The 21,764-nt window shown below is 37.2% G+C and overlaps 2 protein-coding genes across 3 annotated transcripts in view; one reads left to right on the top strand and one right to left on the bottom strand.

The window, feature by feature from the left end:
• Positions 1-5: 5 nt before the first annotated feature.
• Positions 6-11,315, top strand: LOC121737691 (shootin-1-like). Of its 2 annotated transcripts, XM_042129364.1 has the most exons (10): positions 6-579; positions 4,284-4,470; positions 6,306-6,430; positions 6,810-6,955; positions 7,272-7,429; positions 7,912-8,095; positions 8,346-8,589; positions 9,305-9,664; positions 10,808-11,019; positions 11,065-11,315. In XM_042129364.1, the coding sequence occupies exons 1-9, from the start codon at positions 318-320 to the stop codon at positions 10,999-11,001; spliced, it is 1,860 nt and encodes a 619-aa protein (XP_041985298.1). In that variant the 5' UTR covers positions 6-317; the 3' UTR covers positions 11,002-11,019; positions 11,065-11,315. The 2 variants fall into 2 exon arrangements, with proteins under 2 accessions (XP_041985298.1, XP_041985297.1); XM_042129363.1 differs by having other exon boundaries at positions 10,808-11,315.
• A 4,369-nt stretch (positions 11,316-15,684) lies between these two features.
• The window catches only part of LOC121737688 (aminopeptidase N-like), a 30,137-nt gene continuing 24,057 nt past the window's right edge, over positions 15,685-21,764 (bottom strand). Inside the window, exons 14-19 of the mRNA XM_042129356.1 lie at positions 20,480-20,696; positions 18,336-18,445; positions 17,735-17,902; positions 16,998-17,141; positions 16,650-16,731; positions 15,685-16,561 (exon numbers count right to left, since the gene is read on the bottom strand). Coding sequence (XP_041985290.1) covers positions 16,412-16,561; positions 16,650-16,731; positions 16,998-17,141; positions 17,735-17,902; positions 18,336-18,445; positions 20,480-20,696 — 871 coding nt within the window. The 3' untranslated portion in view covers positions 15,685-16,411. The remainder of the gene's footprint in view (positions 16,562-16,649; positions 16,732-16,997; positions 17,142-17,734; positions 17,903-18,335; positions 18,446-20,479; positions 20,697-21,764) is intronic.

Below are 21,764 nucleotides of genomic sequence, written 5' to 3' on the forward strand. Positions count from 1 at the left end.
ACACTAGGCTTATTTCGTCGTGTTTTTTCTTTACAAAGCTTTTTATCATTTTCCAGAGAAGTGCAGTTTATTATTACATTATCTTATTACTTTCAAGGATTTACTGAGCGCAGTGTTGGAGCGGTGCAGGACACATGTTATTGCGTATTTTCCTCAAAACGCCAGACCGCGAGAACAAAGGGACCCATATTTGCGAATTTATATAACACTTTCCGATCGGCAAATCGATAAATTAAATAAACACGTGATAGACAATTTATTCAAAATCAAAATGGTGCGGGTTATTCCAGTGCAAGTGTGAAAAAACTAATTTAAAAATGATTAAAAGGAACGGTGCTAATGTATTTGCAATCGCGCCGAGCAACAATCAGTGTCAAAGCGGCCGGAGTTCTGTCTCGCTCAGTCCCGGCGCGGCGACGAGAATCCCGCGAGCCACTACCGCTAGAATGACGCAGCCCGACGCGCATCAAAACAGCAAGGAAGCGAACATCGCGATTTCGACATACGTCGAAAAATGGAAAAACCGATATGAAGAATCCGAAAGAAAACACAAGGCTCACCTTCTCAAATCGGAAAAAGGTAGGTGTCATTTAGCGTACGCGAGATCCTGTTGTTTTTATTCCGTTTTATTATTCGTAGTATTTGCGCATGCCCAGCTGGCCAAAGAAATGTATGCAAATTAAAGTGCGGATTGAAATCCTTGCCCCGCATTTGTCAGATTATGATAGGCTATAACCTGTTGCTTAACGCATTATATATTCTTAAACTCCTACTAATGTAATATGTGGATAAAGTTCCGAACTAAGTTGTTTACAAAACAATACACGATTAAATATAATACGATTGTATTATTCTTTGTATTCTATAGATAATTTGTTCGTACTGCGCACTGGTGTAAAAAATATTATTTATTATACGTATAATGATGTCATAGAGTATAGACGAAAGAGGAAAAAAACAAAAAAAAAATGTAGCCCATCACTATTTTGAATAATTTTGAGTTTTCACTGTCAATTTACAAAAATAGGCATCCCGCATCAGCTGTTCTTCTTGAGTTTTTGTCGTTTTGTCAATATTGTGTTTTTAATTAGTAATTAAAAAAGTGAATCAATATACTTAAATTAAAAGCCAGAGTAGTTTTTAACCTTATTAACTTGTAGAGCTTTAGTAGTTTAGTTTAGTAAACTGATTGCTGTTGAAATATTGGTAAACTTGCACAAATATTCCAAATTATTATTGTTCTAACAGAGAACTTCCATAAAAATAGTTAGTTTTGAGTTAGGTACTGCGTTGTTTAATTTTTCTATGACTCACTAAAATACCTGTTTCTCTTTGTCATTAACTTATACATTTAATTATATTAGGAAGTATTGGTATACATAATAGCATTGAAATTATTATACTTATTTCATATTTATTTTTATTGTGCTGCTTGCTTTATATACACCAAATGCGCTTTTAAATTCCAGTACTATGAGCTTGTGTATAAAAATCAGAATTTTTTGCTTATCCAGAATCCTATAGGTAATGAATAATAGTTTCCATATTCTTCTAACCAATTAAAAAGATAAAAATTTGTAAGTAATTCAATTTACCTAGTACTATAATATTTTATGCCATGTCAGTAAGTTCATGTCTGCAATATTCATGGGCATCGGCAGGGGGGTGCCAGGTGGTGCACTTGCACCCCTTGGGAATCTCGGGATCAACAGGAATTATTGGAATAAAAAGCATTTTGTAACCCTATTACCATGCCGTACATAGATAGTTCGTAATGTTTCGGCACTAATGTATCCTATTGACGTAAATAGACAGTCACTATTGTTCATAAAATTAAAAGAAAGAAAACTAAAATCTGCACCCCTTGGAAATTATTTCTGCTGGCGCCCATGGCAATATTATGCAGTATGTGGAAGGGTAATATAACATTAGAACAAAATTAATTAGAACAGAGTTTAGACAAATATTCAGTAACTCATTTTACCACATATTATTTTAAAAACACACCCATGACAAATGCAGCTAATTGTATAATTTAAATCTGTTTTCCTGCTTAATCAATTATTTATTTGAAGTAATTATTAATGAGCTGTGCCCTGCAGCTGTTTAGGGAAAATAAATTGTGTTATTTTATTTTCCCGCAGTAACCATACAAAAAAATTATGTGAGCCGTTATGATTTGAAGGAGTAAAAAACATACAGAGTCACAAACTTTCGCCTTTATTATATTAGTGTGATTGTTATTATATTATGTCATGTTACAGAAATAGAAAAAATTAAAGTAGTGAACTTTTGTTTTGAATATAATCTAAGGTTGTGTTGCACCAGAGGTGTGGTTAAAGTTAAAGTTATGGTTATAGTTAAATATGGCGTCCTTTAGCTTTAACTTTAACCTTAACTTTAACTGGAGAAATTCACAGATGTCTGTTGCGTTTATTTTTTTTATTGAAGCTACAGGTACTGGACTACAGGTACACTACAGGAACTGCAGGGATTGAGGGTATAAAAAATTGAATTATTCGTAAAAATCGACAGGAAAATTAAAACACTTTAAAACATAGTAAATTTTTAGATATACATATGAGCTGAGGTTAAATATGGCGTCCTTGGACGCCATATTTAACTTTAACCAAATATTTGACATTTTGCGCTGTATTTATAGTTAAAGTTACAGTTAAAGTTAGTTGGTGCAACCCAACCTTACAGTATCAAATAGCATGTATAATAAGAATAAAATTTATGTGTGGACCCACCAGATGGCAAATACAATGGCAAACAGAACTTATATGTACACCCTGTATTTGCTGTGTTTGTAATTAATTGTAATTAAATGGGGTTTTTATTTGTTGTACCAAAGATGTTCATCAAAATCAAATAATCAAAAGATTCTTGTAGATATTTAATGGATCTTGTTGTCCGAAAATAAACATTTTTTTTTATTTTTTTTATTTTATGACATAATGCAAATTAAACAAGAAATTCCTTTGTCATTAAATTCTTGTAAAAGCAAACAGTTTCTTATAAAAGATAAGCGTTATCTTAGATGTTTGTATGAATAATTTTCTTATCTCTGTTACACATTTTATATCATAGTTATAATCAGACACAATATTATGCATAAACAAATTTCAAGCAGACATTCAGTATACTTTAGCCTATTCTAGTTTAAATATAAAATTCTTGTCACATGTTTGTGTAACTTCTGCAAAACAGCTCAACTGATTTTAATGAAATTTTGTATGTAAGTACTATCTGAGAAGTTGATTCCTATGCAAATCGGGGACCTAAGTAGTTTGGTTGCGTTACGTCAAACCCAGCTGAGAGCTGACAGATCACAATTAACATTGAATTGACATATTCGACCAAATAACGTTTGTCTGTCAATTGCATAGAAATCAACTTCCTCAATGGTAAATTTGTCAGACCTGAGAATTGTTTTTATCTACTTTTTATTTATTGATTCTGAAAATGGCAAAAAAAATTTTGCCGGGTCAGCTATTTGCTAATAAAAATATCTACGCAGCCAATAATTACACAAGATTAATTTCTTCTTTTTGGCTCATTGGAAAAGTCCTAATATTCAGTAATTTTGACTTTATTATATTATGATGAGTCTGATTATTTCTATATAATTTATTCATAGAAATACAAAACATACTTTTAGGGTTCCATACCCAAAGGGTAAAAACGGGACCCTATTACTAAGACTTTGTTGTCTGTCTGTCCGTCTGTCTGTCAGCAGGCTGAATCTCAAAAACCGCTATAGCGGTTTGGCTATAGCCAGACTTCTGAAATTTTCACAGATTGTGTATTTCTGTTGCGGATATAACAACAAAGTACCTGGATAACCGAGCTTTGCTCGGTATAGCAAACACTCATTGCTTCGTGTTACTTAACAACGCCATCTGCTGGAATAGCTTATAAATGAAATAGCTTATATATAATAATATATATCTTTAAATATCTTATATCTTTAAACGAGCAATTATATATACAAGAATTCTATATATACAAGAATTGCTCGTTTCAAGATATAAGATACTAAAACAAAATAAGATTAATAATCAAGGGGGCTTCCATACAAGAACTGTGATTTTTTTGGCCTTTTTTGCTTGATTTCAATAATGGTAACAATACAAAAAAAAAATATATTTGGAATTAAATATCGTTACATACAATTACTAAGAACTACTCTATTATTAATAAAGATATTTTATTCCAACATTCCTTATTTACATTTCTTCTATTTTATCACGAAATTAATAAATCTTATCACATTTCAGCGAGACGTGAGCATGATGATCTACAGAGGCGCTACAAGATCCTCACCGAGGAGCGGAACCACCTGGACGCTGAACTGCATGACCGAGAGAGGGAGCTTCTCAAGCTGCGGACAGCATCCGAAGACCTGTACCGGGAGTATGAGAGACTCAAGAACCAGCAGGAGATTGATGCCGGGGTGATGCAGAAGTAAGTAATAGGTCCCACTCCCGTTTTGGTGACGGTGGCCGGTTTCATTGAAACCAGGCCAGCTACGCAGGAGTAATTTTATAGTGCCCAAGTGTGAGTGCAGTACATAAGAGCATTAGCATATTCCTTTACTCTCATAATCCAGTGGGACGGAAGACCGCCACGACCGGCGAGAGACCAGGCGCAGGACCGACTTTTTACATGCCCATCCGACACATGGATCATCTTACTTGTCAGACAATCAGGTGATCACTGATCAGCCTACATTGTCCTAACCAAACTTGGAAATGACATGTTCCCAACGCAGGAATCGAACCCACGACCTCTGAGTCAAGAGCCGCGGTCTATACCACTAGAGCACGGAGGCGTTAGTCGAGAAGTAAGTAATGCATATACAGGGTGTAACAAAACTAAGTGATGATACTTTAGGTATGGTGTGTACGTGTTCATTGTAGAGAGTTCACTGTGAAAGTAGCAGCGCTGAAAAATCAATTTTTTTTGCGATTTTTTATGGCGTGCACTTTGAACTTTCCAACAGAAGTAAAAAAAAGTTGCCCTTTCAGTGCTGCTACTTTTACAGTTATCATAAAAAAGTCCCAGGCAATACCAAATTTTATTATACTCTTTTTTTAGTTTTTTTCTTTTCTTGTCTATAGGGGTAATAAAAAAATACTTAATTTGCCTTAGAATGGACAACGTTAAATACGTTTTAGCGACAAAAGACGCATAAAATGTGAAGTACTCTCGTGGCTCCATTGTGTCTTAACTGTGTAGGGTGTCGCAGCAAAGATGAAAAGAATAAATAATTAAGCATGCACACAGCACATTGCGAAATTGGCACTTAATCATAAGGGTATATGGTTCAAGATCGTTTGTGTTGCATAGACAAGTTCGTTTAAACTTATTTTGCCTTTGGTATAGCCTTTATCCCAATATCATAAGGATGATTTTCATAGGAACTAGAAGGAAAAATAAATCTGTACTATTTAATATTCATAACATTTAACAGTATTTAATATAGAAATTGTCTAGGGAATTGGCTTTATAAACCTTTGTCATTTGATTACTGTAATGTGTTGAAAGAAGTCAATTTGAATTTTGCGCGCTCTAAATTTAAATTTGACTGTGACAGTTGGCAAATTCGCAAGTTATTAAATATTGACGTAATTTTTTTTTATTTGTAAATCAGTGTGCTGTGTAAATCATGATGTGGTATGTTTTTAAAACAATATTTTAATTGCACAAAAACTAAATGTATAGTCTGTCTAAAAAGTGAAGAAATTAAAAAGTGGCAACATCATAGTGTCATCCCTTTCAAATCAATCTAAGAAAAAAGGGATGACACTACGATGTTGCCACTTTTTAATAGCTGGTTGTTAGCATAGTTTTCTAAATTATAATAGTTCAGATAATATTAATCTTGTTAGCAGGCGCATCTTTTTCGCACTTTAATATTGTACTTACAGAGTACAGATTGCAGAGGACCTAGCAGAACTATACTGACAGCTACGTAACCGTAACGCAGTTGTCAGTTTAAAAGTGTTTTTATATAAACCTTTAAATTGGTGAATAGTTTTATCCTCTAAAAATTCCATAAATTTTTCTAGGATAAAAGTATTCATATAGCTGTCATGTGTCACGATATAGCTGTCATGTGGCACGATATAGCTGGTACGTGTCACGATATAGCTGTTATGTGTCACGATAATATGCCTATTTGGCACGATAGACCCTAAGGCTACATAGCGGCAGCTGGTGGCAAATAGAATTTTAACACCCTCATTGATAAACGAATTTTGCGTCATCTAGTATGTTACAAAGAAGCACAATTTCAGGGTGATGCAGCAAGCCGGGGAGTGGTATAAACAGAACAAGCAGCTCAAGCGACGCAGCGCCGTCCTCCTACACGCGTTACCGCCCAACGCTGTTGATATCGACCTCACCGACTCCAATGATAATGGCAAGTGTTATTGTAATGAGACTGGACAGGGCTGAATTTACCCTCAAGCCTTGGGTTAAAGCCCAATTTAACCCAGGACCTAGGTTAAATTGGGACCTAGTGAATTCAAGAGGCCCCCAGCTAAGTCAAGTCAAAGTAAAAAAATAGTTAAAAAAAACTAAAGAACACGGTTTTTAATTTATTTATTTTTAATTTTTTTTTAACAAATAACAAATTATTGTATTGTCATTGCCTCTTAATACGTATGCAAAGTTTCGGATTAATTAGACTGGAGATGAGTAAAAATCGAGCTTAAAGATTTCGTTACATATATACAACTCATGCTAATAAAAAAAGCGTGTTAAAAATATATTTTTGGAACTCTTTTTATGCTCCTCAGCATCAGACAGCAGCAACGAGGAGGTGGAGTTCCTGAAGCGCACGGTGCAGGAGCTGAGCGCGCAGGTGGCGGCGCTGCAGACGGACATCAACAACGCGAGGCTGCACGAGTTCGAGGCGCACGAGCTCGGCGCGCAGCTGCAGCAGGTGAGCGGGGTGTAATAGACTGACAACGAGGAGGTGGAGTTCCTGAAGCGAACGGTGCAGGAGCTGAGCGCGCAGATGGCGGCGCTGCAGACGGACATCAACAACGCGAGGTTGCACGAGTTTGAGACGCACGAGCTATCGCTAAGAAGGCAGATGCTACTGCGACTATAACTAAAAGCAATAGATCCATACATTGAACGCTTAAGTAGCAACGTTTTATTCTACATCTTCATCAAATACAGTCCTGTAGTTCTGAGCCTACATGTAATAAGAATAAAATCTCATGTAAAATGTAAAATCAATAATAAATCCACAGGACCTAGAAATGGAGAAGGAGAAGAACTCGCGACTGGAGACAGAGCTGCAGGAGTGCAGGAGCCAGCTGGAGCGACACAACCGCGTGTCCAAGCTGCTAATGGACGAGGTCACAGAGCTGAAGCACAATGCCGACAGAGACAGAGAGATGGCTGAGACGTGAGTGGAAAGTTTATTTTAAGAAAGTCATTTGTAGATAAAAATAAAAAGTAACGGTCTTAAAATGGAACCTTGAGGAACACCTTTAAAATAATCTCAATGAATGAATGAAAAGAAAAATGAATCAATGATGTAGTCGGCAGAAAGTCATTTATAAAACAAATAAAAAAAGCGATTCGAAACTGGATCCTTGGGGTACACCCAGCGTTTTTGTGTGTAGTATATCTAGTATAGCTTATTTCATTTCTATAATCAATCATTATAGACAGTTTCGTAGAAAGGTAAGCTAACGTAAAGTCATGTTATCAACGTAGACATTTAAACCTAATCACTGGGTTGTGGTATCAAACGCTTCATACAAAACTAAGTGAAACTGAAAGTGGCGGAATATCTATCTTATAATTTCTAGCCATGATCCTAATAATATTATTGATAATTATGATCCTCTGTAACGCTTATATTCTTATCTAATCGCTGCTCAGGTACAGGAGCGAGGCACGCGATGCGGCGAAGCGCGTTAAGGTGCTGACACACCAGTCCTCGCTGCTGCTGGGCGACGCGGGCGCGGACGAGCGCGCGGGCCGGCTGCTGGACGAGGTGGGCGCGCTGCGGGAGGCCCTGGAGCAGCAGGCGGCCAGACACCGCGACCAGCTGGACGAGTTGCAGGTGCTTGATATTGACTTTTGTCTTCTACGTGAGCTAGGTCTTCAATAGGAGTTAAAAGGTTCCAAAGGCTTTCGACAGTTTATATGCGTCATTTTCTAAACATTGTAAATATATATCTATAACTTTATTATTAACATCATCAAGCTTATTATCATGATTTGTTTTTAATTTTAATCTAGAGAATTTGAGACTCATTGCAACTAAAAATTGTTTATTTCTATAACTCTTTAAATATATTTTATATTTACAGTTAAAGCTTGCTGAAAAACACGAAGACACAGACATACTCCTATGGGAAGAGAAGATAAAACTGGCGGAAGAAGATGCGCAGAAAGCTCTAGAACGAGCGGAGAAGGCAGAGAGGAAAGTAGCAGAGTTGGAGAGAAGACTAGCAGATTTGGAGAGGAATAGACCTGGGCAGAGGAAAGGAGGCATCATGTCGAGGATAAACTACTTCGAGAATGCTGGAGAGAAGAAAGATGTTAAAGTCGAAAGTGAGTAGAACGCTATACATAGAATTGAGTAACTAGATTACGAATAAGAATTAAAATATATGTAAATTGAAAAGTTATTGTTACGTGCTAAGGTTCGAGGATTTGGAGAGAAAGACCTGCTGACTCTCTTGAAGACTTTATTAACACTGCACTAAACACTAGGTCTCAAACACTAAGCACTAAGTCCAAAACACTAAGCACTATCACTGTCCTAGGTCATTGCCGAGTCGTAAGTTCACTGGATCACTCACTATTGATCACTTGTTTTCACTCCGAAGATCGCTTGATGATAGTTCGATTCGAACTGAACTGCCGGGCCGTCCACCTGCGGCTTTTTATATGGCGAGACGAATTCCAGAAAGTTCCCGATTCACGTAACAAGTAAACAAGTATGGGAAATTTCTAGGAGGCTCGAGCATGTACCACCTAGCGCCATCTAGTTTCGAGTAGGGGATTTATGTGTAGTGTGTCCCCTGATCAGTTTCGCTAGTTTGCCGCTAGATGGCTCTGTGTGTCCTTAACATTATTATGGTAAACTTATGTTGAAGTAAGGCTTACGTTTTTCGTATCGTAGTTTCGTATATTTGGCAGTCTCTAAAAACTAAATGACTTGTTGCAATTGAGCCTTTGATATATTCTTTTGTTGTTTTATAATTAATGGCTAGGTTATTTGTATTTATGATTTTACTAATTCCCTTTACTTTTTTCATTTCAGCATCATCATCAGCAACTCAAGCGCCATCATCACCGTCACCACTCCCACCTAAATCTCCACTACCATCTGAATCTAATTTATCTGTTCCACCATTACCTCCTTCATCCAAGACTGAATCATCAACTACTACTTCATCAACTACTACTGCATCATCTACTACTGAATCATCATTATCACCATCACCGCCACCTCCGCCCCCATGTCCATCATCATCAGCGCCTCCACCACCGCCCCCGTGCCCGCCTCCGCCGCCTCCCCCCTGCTTCCTGCCGCCTCCACCGCCCCCTACAGTTGGGGGGGACATGGCAGAGATGCTCGCCAGCAAACATGGCACGTTGAAACGGACGAAGCAGAATGGTGGTGAGTATTTTACATTTGTAAATTTAGAGTGAAGAGGTAATGGATATATCTGTAGACACACAGACAAACAGTCAGATAAGCAAGCACACAGGGAGATCAAATATTAGCATTTAGCATTAGAAATATTTTGATTTTAGATGATTTATGATAGATGTTACGGCCTGTCCACATCTCCACGTGACGACGTCGTCAACGTGTAACGGTGCGGTAACGTAAATTTTCACGTCACGACAACGTACCATGCACGTTGTCGTGACGTGAAAAACGTCCACGTAACGCGAAAATGCACGTCACGGTGTGGCAACTTTTTACGTCTTTTTTTTCCTGAATTCTCTCCGTCTTAACAATTATAGCAGAAGCAGAATACGTATTGTGCGGTCCATATCTAGATAAGAAGTGAAGAATGTAGCAGTTTTACAAGGCATGGTGACGTACAACAGTTTTACGTTACGTTGACGTAAATTTTCACGCCACGACAACGTACCGCGGTCCGTGCCAAGTTACCGCACCGTTCCACGTTGACGACGTCGTTACCCCCAACTTTTTATTTTATCAAAATTCCTTGAACAGTATAAGCGTGAAAATGCAACAGACATACATATTATTCTTTAGTCTTTCGTATTTATAAAAATGTTAGTAATAATAGCTCCCACACCGGTTTCGGTGACGGTGGCTGGTTTCATGGAAACCAGGCCAGCTACGCAGGAGTAATTTTATAGTGCCCAAGTGTGTGCGCAGTACACAAGAGCACTCTCTATTCCTTTACTCTCATAACCCAGTGGGACGGCAGACCGACACGACTGGCGAGAGATCAGGCGCAGGACCGACTTTTTACATGCCCATCCGACGCATGGATCATCTTACTTGTCAGACAATCAGGTGATCAGCCTGCATTATCCTAACCAAACTTGGAAATAACATGTTTCCACCGCGGGAATCGAACCCACGACCTCCGAGTCAAGAGCCGAGCTCTGAACCACTGGACCACGGAGGCGTTGTCCAGTGGTTTCAGAAAAAAATGTTAGTATGGCTGTCTTAACTAATGATTGTCTGTTTCTCTTTTATCTTTTTATAAACTCCGGCTGTTTATAATTATTTATATTCAAACTAAAGGTCTCTTGATAAAACAATAAAAATTTCCAGGTGGTGCAGGTATAGACGCGATAGTGGACCAGATCAAAGGCGGGAAGTTCCAGCTGAAATCCACCGACCAGGTCGTCAAGAAGCCCAAAGAGGAACCGGAGGCTGTGAAGGAGATGCTGCAGATATTGGGCACACTAAGGAAGAGACGGGCCAACGGACGACCTAGCTTTATTGCTGAGGAGGCTAAGAATTGAGAGTGTGTTGAGAAGGCAGTGGTTATCTGTGAAAATGTCAAGAAAAATGAAGATGCTTGGTAGATGTGTGTTAAGAATGCAGTGGATTTATGCTAAAGTCAAGAAAAATTTAGGAACTCAGTGGATGTAGGGAATGTAGTAAGTGATAAATGCGAAAGTCATTCAAAGTTAAAGAGAGAAGTAGAAATATGTGAAGAAATAGGTACCGAAAGCTGTGTAAATTTAATGCTTCATAGCCGAGGAGACTCAATAGTATCAATGTAAATGTCAAAAAAGTGAAGAGGCTTGTTAAAGTGCGACAAGGCTTTATATGAACGTGGGCGGGGGCGCTGCTGGTAAAGGAGAACTGTCAAAAATGACGTTTTTGTATGTGGCAGCGTTAGTTCCTTTTTTCGATACGTTCATTTAAAGCCTTGTCGACACTGACCTCCATTATACAAGTACGCTGGACTTATGATACCCTTTGAAATGACAGGTATTTTTTGTGCCTATTTGAAGCGGAATCAGCGCCCCCAATGCGGGAGAAGAGAACTAAATCTGACGTAAAAACGACGTTTGAAAATCGCCATCGCCAAGCAGTAGTGAGAGTACCTGGAACTAATACTAGTGATGACAACCAATAACGATTAAGCGGCCATTTGCAATTTACGTCAGATTTAGTTCTCTTTCCCCGCATTGGAAGCGCTGATTCCACTTCAAATAGGCACAAAAAGAAGGTGGGCTATGGGTATCATAAGTCCAGCGTACTTGTATAATGGAAGTCAGCGTTCATAGCCGAGAAGACTCAATAGTGTCAATCTAAATGTCAAAAAAGTGAAGAGGCTTGATACGTGAATATGCAGTGCAAATCTGTGCAAATGACACTTTGCTTAGGAGATGCAGTAATTTCCCAATGCAAGTGCTCAAAAATCTGCAAAAATTACTTACTTTTGTTTTTGTAAGTGTGCAGAGAAGAAAAATTACTGGATTATAGAATATCATGAGCGTAATTTATGTTTTTGACATTTTTAAGCTATTTTGACACTCGCATCGTTATCTCACTGCGTTCTTGAAGCGAAATCTTATGCTCATATTACCAGCATGAATGGGAATACTATGAGAATCTATTTCGGATTTTTTTATAATATTATATTTTAATTAGGAATGTAATTTTTTTTCTAAGAAATTATTATTATGCCATATTCAAGTGCCTTAAATAGGCCATATACATATAGGCCATTTTATACAATATTTTTGTGACATTGTAATATTTTTACAAATTAAGTTAAGACTATTTAGAAAAATAAGATATACAACACTTGTATCAAAATATGTTACCATATAATTTTACTTTTTATAAATCTCATTGAAAAATGTTAGTTATTTTAAGAATTTTCCTATGAAACTATGACTTTTGTGACTATGTAAATACAAGTAAAAACACATTTTATTATCATATTATCAAGTCCCTAATTATTATTGTATTATTAATCTATAAGCTTTAATATTATTTATTAAGTACAACATCAAAATTTCTGCTCAACCAGTTTTAATATGCTACCAGACATTCTCATATCTCATAATGACCGCATCGACTGCCGACGAGGTCAAACTACATATTTAAATGTGTACTGAGTGTGCCGGATTTAACGGCAATTTAAAATCTACCGCGATAACTCGTGCGCAGCTAGTTTGTGCTGCCGCGCGCGAGCAGCCTCACTCGTCAGGGGTTAACCTTAAGACCAGGGGGGACCCATGTCCCCCACGTCATATAAAAATAGCTTATTTTCGTAGCTCTCCCCAACTTTGCCCGATTAGAATGTCACACGTGTGACTTTAGGGGAGGGGGCCAGGCCATTGCTTATCTCCAAACCAACTAGCAATAGACTAGTTATAGCCACGATTAAACTACCATGGTCTTAACCAGACCAGTAGCTTAGACCCTTTCGAAAAAAAAGGCGCTTTAAAAGGAAGTTCGAGCAGCAATTTAAGAATCAAGATCATTAATTAAAGTACACTAGCTGTCTCGGTGAACTTCGTGTCACTTTAAAACCTTCCCTGGACTTCTACGAATATTTTAAGACTAAAATTAGCCCAATCCGTTCAGCCGTTTTCTAGTTTTAGCGTTACTAACACAATTGAAAATCCATTTTTATATATAAAAGTGTTGTTTTAGACTTTTTCAGGAAATTTAATTTTTTTTTTAGAATTTTTCTCTCCGTAAGAACCATCCTCGTACTTCAAGGAATATTTAAAAAAAAGAATTAGCAAAATCGGTCCAACCGTTCTTTTGCGCTTAGCAACACATTCAGCGACTCATTTTTATATTATAGATATAAGCTTTTAAAAATTACTCAAAATCAATCATAAGTCTGAATTTTGGGATCAATATTAAAAATATCTACTTTCGTAGATATATGTGAAAATTATTTTTAAAGTGATTACATTTTGGACATATTTTATAAAAAAAAATAGTTTTTTTTTTACATTTTTATGATTTTTTACATATTTCCTAAGTAGAGAGAAAATGATGCCTCAATTCCAACAAAGAATATTTTTTTGTATAAAAATAAATTAGTAGGTACATATATAAGAATTAACCAATAAGTCTTGTCAATTATTATATTATAGTTAAATTATATTACACAAGTATACGATATGCTGCCTTATTTTTATTATTTTAGACAAGAATTATCTCAAATGATAGTAGAATAGGGGGGGGGGGGGCAGCCCTCCCCTGCCCCTACCTAGGTACGTCCATGCATAGGCCGTGTTATATAATATCTTGAATTAAACTACATATTATGATATTATGTCCCTATAATAATAACATATGAATTATGGAGTATATTGTAATTATTTTCATATCATGTAAATATTGACTGTCTGTTATATATCTCATGCATTTGTAATAATTTTTGAATATATTACCTTTTAAACTGTACTTTGTGTTTTATTTTTTATCTTAACATTTTTGGGGGCTTGAATCCCCCCTACATGCCCCTACGGCCTACGTAGCCACTCATATATGTGTTGCATATCATAATAAATATAATATTTTGTGTGGAAGGTCTGATCTAGTGATTTAAAAATTAAAACAAACGTCTCATGTTTTTAACTCTTATGGCATTTATTTTATGTTACTAAAAACTTATTATTTACAATAACATGCATTTTAGCTCATTTAGTAAGCATTAAATAGACACATATTATAAGAACAGGAATTTCAGTGTTTCTGGCGTCCTGGCTTGACTTTAACCTTATTAATATGTCATCGTTGAAATCTCTGAAAATATAAACTAGTCTTTACTTTAAACCATTATTATGAGCAATCAAATCCCCCTTTTATTTTACTATGGGAATTATAATCCCCCTTCGGTATTTTATATGCTATTAAAGTTATGAAATGTATTTATTACTTCAAGAAAAGTTTAAGGACATTAACAAAAATATTTCCAATGAGTACCTAGTTGAAAAAAAAACAATAAAAATGTTAAAAAATATATTTATTAAATATGTACTGGACGGATTCTTTACACAAAAATTGTTCTAAAATTGCACTTTATTCACTTAAGTCCTGTATTTATACCGGGCACCCGTTAAATTATGTATCGCGTACAATGATTTTATCAAAATCGGTCGAGCACCCCAGATTCTTGCAAGTCTTGGCATCTCATCTCTATTATAAAACAAAAACGGATATTAAAAAAATTAAAAACAAGATTACTACAAGGCAGAACAAGGCATATTAATTAAAAATTTGTAAAAAAATACGTTAATTATGTTAGGTACAAGAAATACAATTTGTTCATTTGGGCAAAATAAGATAAATAAATGTAACAAGAATTAAAATATTAATAAAACTATTTAAGCTCTGTCAACAAGGTTAAAATTACATAATAAACTACAGCTGCTATACGTTCAACATAATATTTAAACTTAATGAAAACCACTATAACTTTTACTTAGCTCTAGTTAGTAAAAATAGCTAAAAAAGTGCTCATGAATTAGGACTTATTTGGGTTATTGTCTAGTAGATGATGTTAAGTGAAACTGGTAACATTTATCAATACTTATACGAATCTCAAAAAACTTAAAAAGCAATTTACGTGCAAATTAGAACAATAATATTTTGCAATCACATTGTCAATATAAAATTTCTAAAATATTTTATCAATATAATTATTATTTAAGTAAGGGACAATTAATGTCAAATAGTATTAATTGTCTTACCCTGTTTCCCTCCCCTCTTTTATTATACTAGAGATCGCCCAATGGTAGAAATTCGACCTTAGTTTCAACGACATTTGGACTACTACCTATATTTTGTAAAAAATATTGACTATCATATTTTTTTCAACTCTCGTCTCTGGGACTCAGCTGATCTCAGACTGGCCGAGGCCGTGTAAGCATTGTCTAATAGTATCTTAGATTCAATAAAAAAACTATAATCCATTTTCAATTTGTCAACTTGTTTTCAACAGACTTCAACCATAAATAAAAAGAGTATAATTCGTATGTATAGGCTTGTCACTCAAAACTCTGTCATTTTCCTAGTGTGTGTGTTGTAGTGTGTGTAATGTTTTATTTGTTGAAAAAAGTATGATAAAAGCATAATTTCAAAATAATATTAGCTCGATGCACTCCTTCACCATATAAACTATAACTGTGCAAAATGTCATTCACCTACGTTTCCCCATTTTTTGTCAAAAGGGATACAAAGTTTTTGGCTCACGTATTAATATATAGATATATGGACGGAATACGTGTTTGTAACTACTTATTATCACAAAAATACAATACAGATCTTACAATAACATGTTAATCACAAAATACAATAGTTATTTACTTTTAAAAGGGGGAGTTTGTCCCCTTACAATCTCAAACTACAAAAGCGTTAATTTCTACTTACAAATTGTACTTATTAGTTTAACAACACAGCGTTAATATTCGCGTTAAGATTAAAGTGAGTCATCAGCATCTTTAATATAATTTAGTCATAAATTCAATAATTATTTCTCATCATTCAATAATCTACTCTTCTATCGTAGAACTAATTTGGGGTTTATCTTGCATTAAGTAAATTACATAAAATAAAATCCCTACCACTGGTTTTATGATACGAGTAACTAGGTACATTTTCCACACCTAATTTGGTTATTTTTAGGGCCTAAGTGCCATTTGGATAATGTCTCACTTCAAACTTAACGAATAAACTTGGTCATTACGCTGATTTACTTCAAATTAAACGACTACTGCCTGGTTTCTGAAAGTATTTAACTGAAGTTTATCCGTTAACTAAGTAGCGCTTTTAATTTGCCTGACATCAAAATTAACCAATCAACAACGCCGTCAAATAGATAAACTCCCGTCAAAAAGCATTTAAAACAAGGCATATGACTACTATATTTCTACGCTGAGTTTTTTTGTCTTACGCGGAGAACTCCCTCAGTTTCTCTACGACAGTCTTCCTGTTGGTTCTGAACCAGTTAATGTTGACCTGCGCGCTCTCGATGGCCTGACGGACTGAGAGCTCAGACTTCTCTAAGTATTTGCCGTTTAGCTCCTTCCATTTCATGAACTAGAATAAAAGATGATTGTTAGTGAAAAAAACGAAAGCTTAGGAAAAAGTCGCAAAAGAAATTGATTTTCATTGTTCAAATATTTACCTCATCAAGTTCCTTCTGAGTGGTGAATTGACCCAGAAGGGATTTCACTATGTGACCAATGCTCGTCTCTTGGCTCGAGAATCTGTAAGTGTACGAAGTGACAAATCAGCTAATTAATAAATAATAAGTAAAAAAAAAGTATAAAGAATAAAATGTTAAAATTCTGCTGTAACTTCTACTACGATAAAAAGCTTATTATTTAAAAATACTGGTAAACATTTAATATAAACACATAAACAACGAGATAATATTATGTTCACTTTATAAATTAAAAGTGTATTCTTTTTAAATCTGTGCCCGTCAACTTAAGTGTAATGTCTAACGAAATAGTCTACATATTGAACTCACGCCTTCGCTATATCGGCGATGCGGTCATAGACGAAGTCGCGGGCGACGTAGTAGCCGACGGGCGAGCTGATAACGGCGGTGATGGCGGAGCGCCCGTCCTGGCGACGCACCTCGCTGTTGTCCGATATCGTCCATTCTAGGAACCTGACGGGAACATGATGATATAGTATTCATTTTAGGAGGTTAATCCTTTAAACACAAATCACATATTTTTTGTTCATTCATGATTTTTAACTGATTTCAAAAGCACAATTTCTTTATAAATAATTTGACCTGACTGGAGCTATAGGAGGATTTTAGGGGTCCAAACTCCCCCTAGCTGTTACAGTCTACTAACTGATTAGGAACTAATAAGCATAACATTAAAGTTTGTGAAAACTTGCATTACGACTGAAATAATGTGATGATTATGAATTATTAGATTATGTGAAGCCAACTTACTCGTCAATCATCAATTCTCATAATTTGCACTCACGATTCATCTTTTAATAACCTTATGTCATAATATAATATCTACGTCAAAACCTACGAATAATAAAAACTAAGGAAAAGTAACTCCGTCAAAAAACATGCTCCACAATATTTGTCAAAAAAGTGTACCTTAGGTACACATTTCAAATTTCAATACATTTGCAATATTTACGTTACATGACAGATCAAAAGGAACCAAATTTAAAACGGTCATAGTATGGGAGTTACAATTCCTTAATTTTTATTATTCGTAGGTCAAAACTTACTGTTTCAATATCCAAACATCGTTAGTGCACGCGAGCGCCTGCAGCAGCGTCTGGCGGGCGGCAGCGGAGCGCGCGGCGCGGCGGCGGGCGAGCGCCCAGCGCCACTCGCGCACGGAGCCGCGACGCACCGCCACGCAGTATACCGTACGGCGCAGGTCCAGGGGGATTCTGGAATCATTACAATGTATACCCCTCATACAACGAGAAATACTTTTCATAATTAAAATAAACTTCCCATAATCTCCAGACTGTTAATAACGACAAACTTTTTATCCTCATGAATCATGGGCTTTAAACTCCCCCTAATTCCGCCTGTAGTGTAACAGTTACCTCCCAATCATCCTGGATCAAACTCCCCCCTCTACTCACGGGTTGTTATCATCAGGGTCCTAACATATGGACACTCTTTATCATCATGGGGGCTAAAATCCCCCTTATCTAACGTGTAATAATTAACTCTCAATCATCATGGGGTTAAACTCCCCCTTGCCTAACATGTGACAAACGGACACTCTTAATCATCATAGGGGTTACACTCCCCTTTATCTAATGTAAAAGCACAGTTAACTCTCAATAATCATGGGGTTCAAACTCTACTCACGGGTTGTTGTCATCAGGGTCCTCGGTTTCCATCCACTGCTGGTACATCTCGACCGCATTCTCTTCGCAGCCGGGCACGCGCGCGCGACACGCCCATGAACTGGTCGTCACCTGGAAAAGAGTATTATAATTTACAATAAATGATATTGTAATGTAATGAACTTGGCTTGACACGATGCCGCGTGAAGATACTTGTGTTGTGATGTGTTATGAATCATATGAATTAAATTGAATTAAATATGGAAAATAGTATATAAATCCTGAAAAATATTTTTTTTTAGAAAATACCATTTTCGGTTCGTAATTATACCTATAGTCAGGTCATGAAACATAATGTTTTTAAATGGAATTGTCTAACAAGTGGCCCAATCATAAGGGTCAGCGATGGCTGCCGCTCCAAGGAAACTCACAAAACTTGGTTAACAATATTCTGGTAATGCATATTAGGGTTGCTGAGGATTCCTCTTCCTCTTCCTCATAATGAGGAAGTTCCGCAATATTTTGGGTTCCTCAACCGTTACCGCATCCTCATAAATAAAAATACAAAAATCCTCTTCCGCTATCGCTTCCTCAAATTTTAGAGGAATTTATGAGGAATTTCACTGCGCATGCGCGTCGCGTATCCGATCGGCAACGCACACGCCAGAGCGCGATGCCGGACCGAACGGGCGAGCGAGACCTCCCCTCTCGCCACCCGCGCTTCTTGCTTGTTTGTTTTAATTTGACATACCTATTAGCAAGCGTTGTTTTGTTTACGCGTGTACGCAGCTACGCACGCATTGCGAATAATCTAATAATTTGATTTATTTTATCGAAAATCGAAATTAGACCGATTTTTTGACCACATTGAGACGCTGTACAATATGGACGTACTTCCTCTTCCGCTTCCTCATCCGCATCCTCTTCCTCAAAAAAACATCCTCTTCCTCATCCGCATCCTCTAAATTTGCGCGTGACAATTCCTCTTCCTCCTCCTCTTCCTCATAATCACTTCCTCAACAACCCTAATGCATATTAGCTTTCCCGTTTTACAAAATCCAAACCCCTTGAGCCTTAGGGGGGTATTACATTATCATTTATATTGGATCATTTCTATGATCATATATAGGATCCAATATATATGATCATTTGATCATATCTGCGTATTACATTATCATATTTCATTGATCCTATTTTACGTCATATGTGGTTTCAATAGCCAATGGAGAGCGCTAACGCTGACAGGTATTGACGTCAGGGTTACTAGATCTCAGAGAATTCGATTTGTCAAAAGACATCGTCATTTTTAATATGGCTTGTTTTTTGTTATTTCAGCAAGATTATCCAAGTATATAATTAGAAAAATAATTAATTACATTACATTATTTGAAACATATTAACGATCAAGAAATTAAAAACTCGTTTTTATATTAAATAACTGGCAACACCTATTTCTATGACCGTATTGGATCCAATCTCTCAGCAAATGTCAAAAATCTATGATCAAGGAAGAAATGAATCATATGTCTATATTACATTATCCAATATCATTGACTCAATGATCTCGGATCCAATATATATGATAATCTAATATCCCCCTTAGTCTGGTAACCAAATATACCGTAACACAGCATAAGCTTTATTTAACGTTGACTTTTTTCAAAGCCACGGATTTTTTGACTTAATCCATGGATCATTTACATTATAATCAAAACAGAACGTCTTATCGATGTAACTTGAAGACCTTATAACATGTAACAATCATACATACGTGTTGTTGTAACATGTAACAATCATTTATACGTGGGAGAGCCATGCTTCGGCACGAATGGGCCGGCTCGACCGGAGAAATACCACGTTCTCACAGAAAACCGGCGTGGAACAGCGCTTGCGCTGTGTTTCGCCGAGTGAGTGAGTTTACCGGAGGCCCAATCCCATACCCTATTCCCTTCCCTACCCTCCCCTATTCCCTTCCCTTCCCTACTCTCCCCTATTACCCTATTCCCTCTTAAAAGGCCGGCAACGCACCTGCAGTTCTTCTGATGCTGCGAGTGTCCATGGGCGACGGAAGTTGCTTTCCATCAGGTGACACGTTTGCTCGTTTGCCCCCTTATTTCATAAAAAAAATATATACAGATTTGCATCCTTACTATAACAAAATATTACCTGCAACTTAACACTCATAAGATTATCTCCATCCACTATCTTCTTGGCTGATAATCCTCCAGCCCTCTCGTAAGTCTGTCCTATCAGGCGTCGGACATACTTCTGGAAAGCACCGTACTCAGGAGCACGTTTGAGCACGTTGTGTATGTTGTAGAGGGCCGATAGACCGGTGTAGAGAGGCAGGTATTCGCGTTCGCGTTGGAGGTAGGATGCTAGTCTGAAATGGTAATGGTTTAATTTAATATACAATTTATAGCATAAATTTGCGTATTAGTTTTTTTTTTAATGTTTAGTAAATAAAAAGTTTTATATATAAAGCAGATAAAGTTCCGACATCCTTTCACTTTTATGCCGGCACTCGACAGGCCAACGCGTTGGCCAACGCGTTCAATGTGTAGAACGGGCGTTCGCGCGTTGGCCGTAGGTATTTAGACGTTGGCCGACGCGTCTGCGAGCTTGCCGCGCGGGTCGGAAATGTCGGCAAAAGATCAAAGGACATTTGTCGCAAGCTTCGCGCTCCATCCACACATAGGCCGCGCGATCAGTTCGCCCGGAGCGGCGATGAAGAGTGCACGTTTCCTTCTTGTGGCGAATTAACATCTAACTTGACGAAATATCGAACAATATGAGTATCGAGAAAACATTTAAATTTATTGGGCCCTATGGGTCTATACAGACCAGGCCAGTTAAGCAGGAGTAATTTTATAGTGCTCAAGTGTCTGCGCAATACACAAGAGCACTATTCTTTACTCTCATAACACAATGGAGCGCTGGCGAGAGATCAGGTGCAGGACCGACTTTTACACGCGCACACACGTGGGCACTATAAAATTACTCCTGCGTAACTGGCCTGGTTTCATTGAAACCAGAGTGCTCTTGTGTATTGTGCACACACCTGGGCACTATAAAACTACTCCTGTGTAACGTGCTCTTGTGTATTGCGCACGCACTTGGGCACTATAAAATTACCAATGCGTAACTGGCCTAGTTTCATTGAAACCAGAGTGCTCTTGTGTATTGCGCACACACTTTTTTTTGATGAAATAAGGGGGCAAACGAGCAGACGGGTCACAGAAAACCAGCGTGAAACAGCGCTTACGCTGTGTTTCGCCGTGTGAGTGAGTTTACCGGAGGCCCAATCTTCTTCCCTATTCCCTTCCCTACCCTCCCCTATTCCATTCCCTTCCCATCCCTACCCTCCCCTATAATTACCCTATACCCTCCTAAAAGGCCGGCAACGGACCTGCAGCTTATCTGATGCTACGAGTGTCCATGGGCGACGGAA

The sequence above is a fragment of the Aricia agestis genome, chromosome 21 (genome assembly GCF_905147365.1).
Source record: "Aricia agestis chromosome 21, ilAriAges1.1, whole genome shotgun sequence".
In the NCBI taxonomy this organism is placed as follows: domain Eukaryota; kingdom Metazoa; phylum Arthropoda; class Insecta; order Lepidoptera; family Lycaenidae; genus Aricia; species Aricia agestis.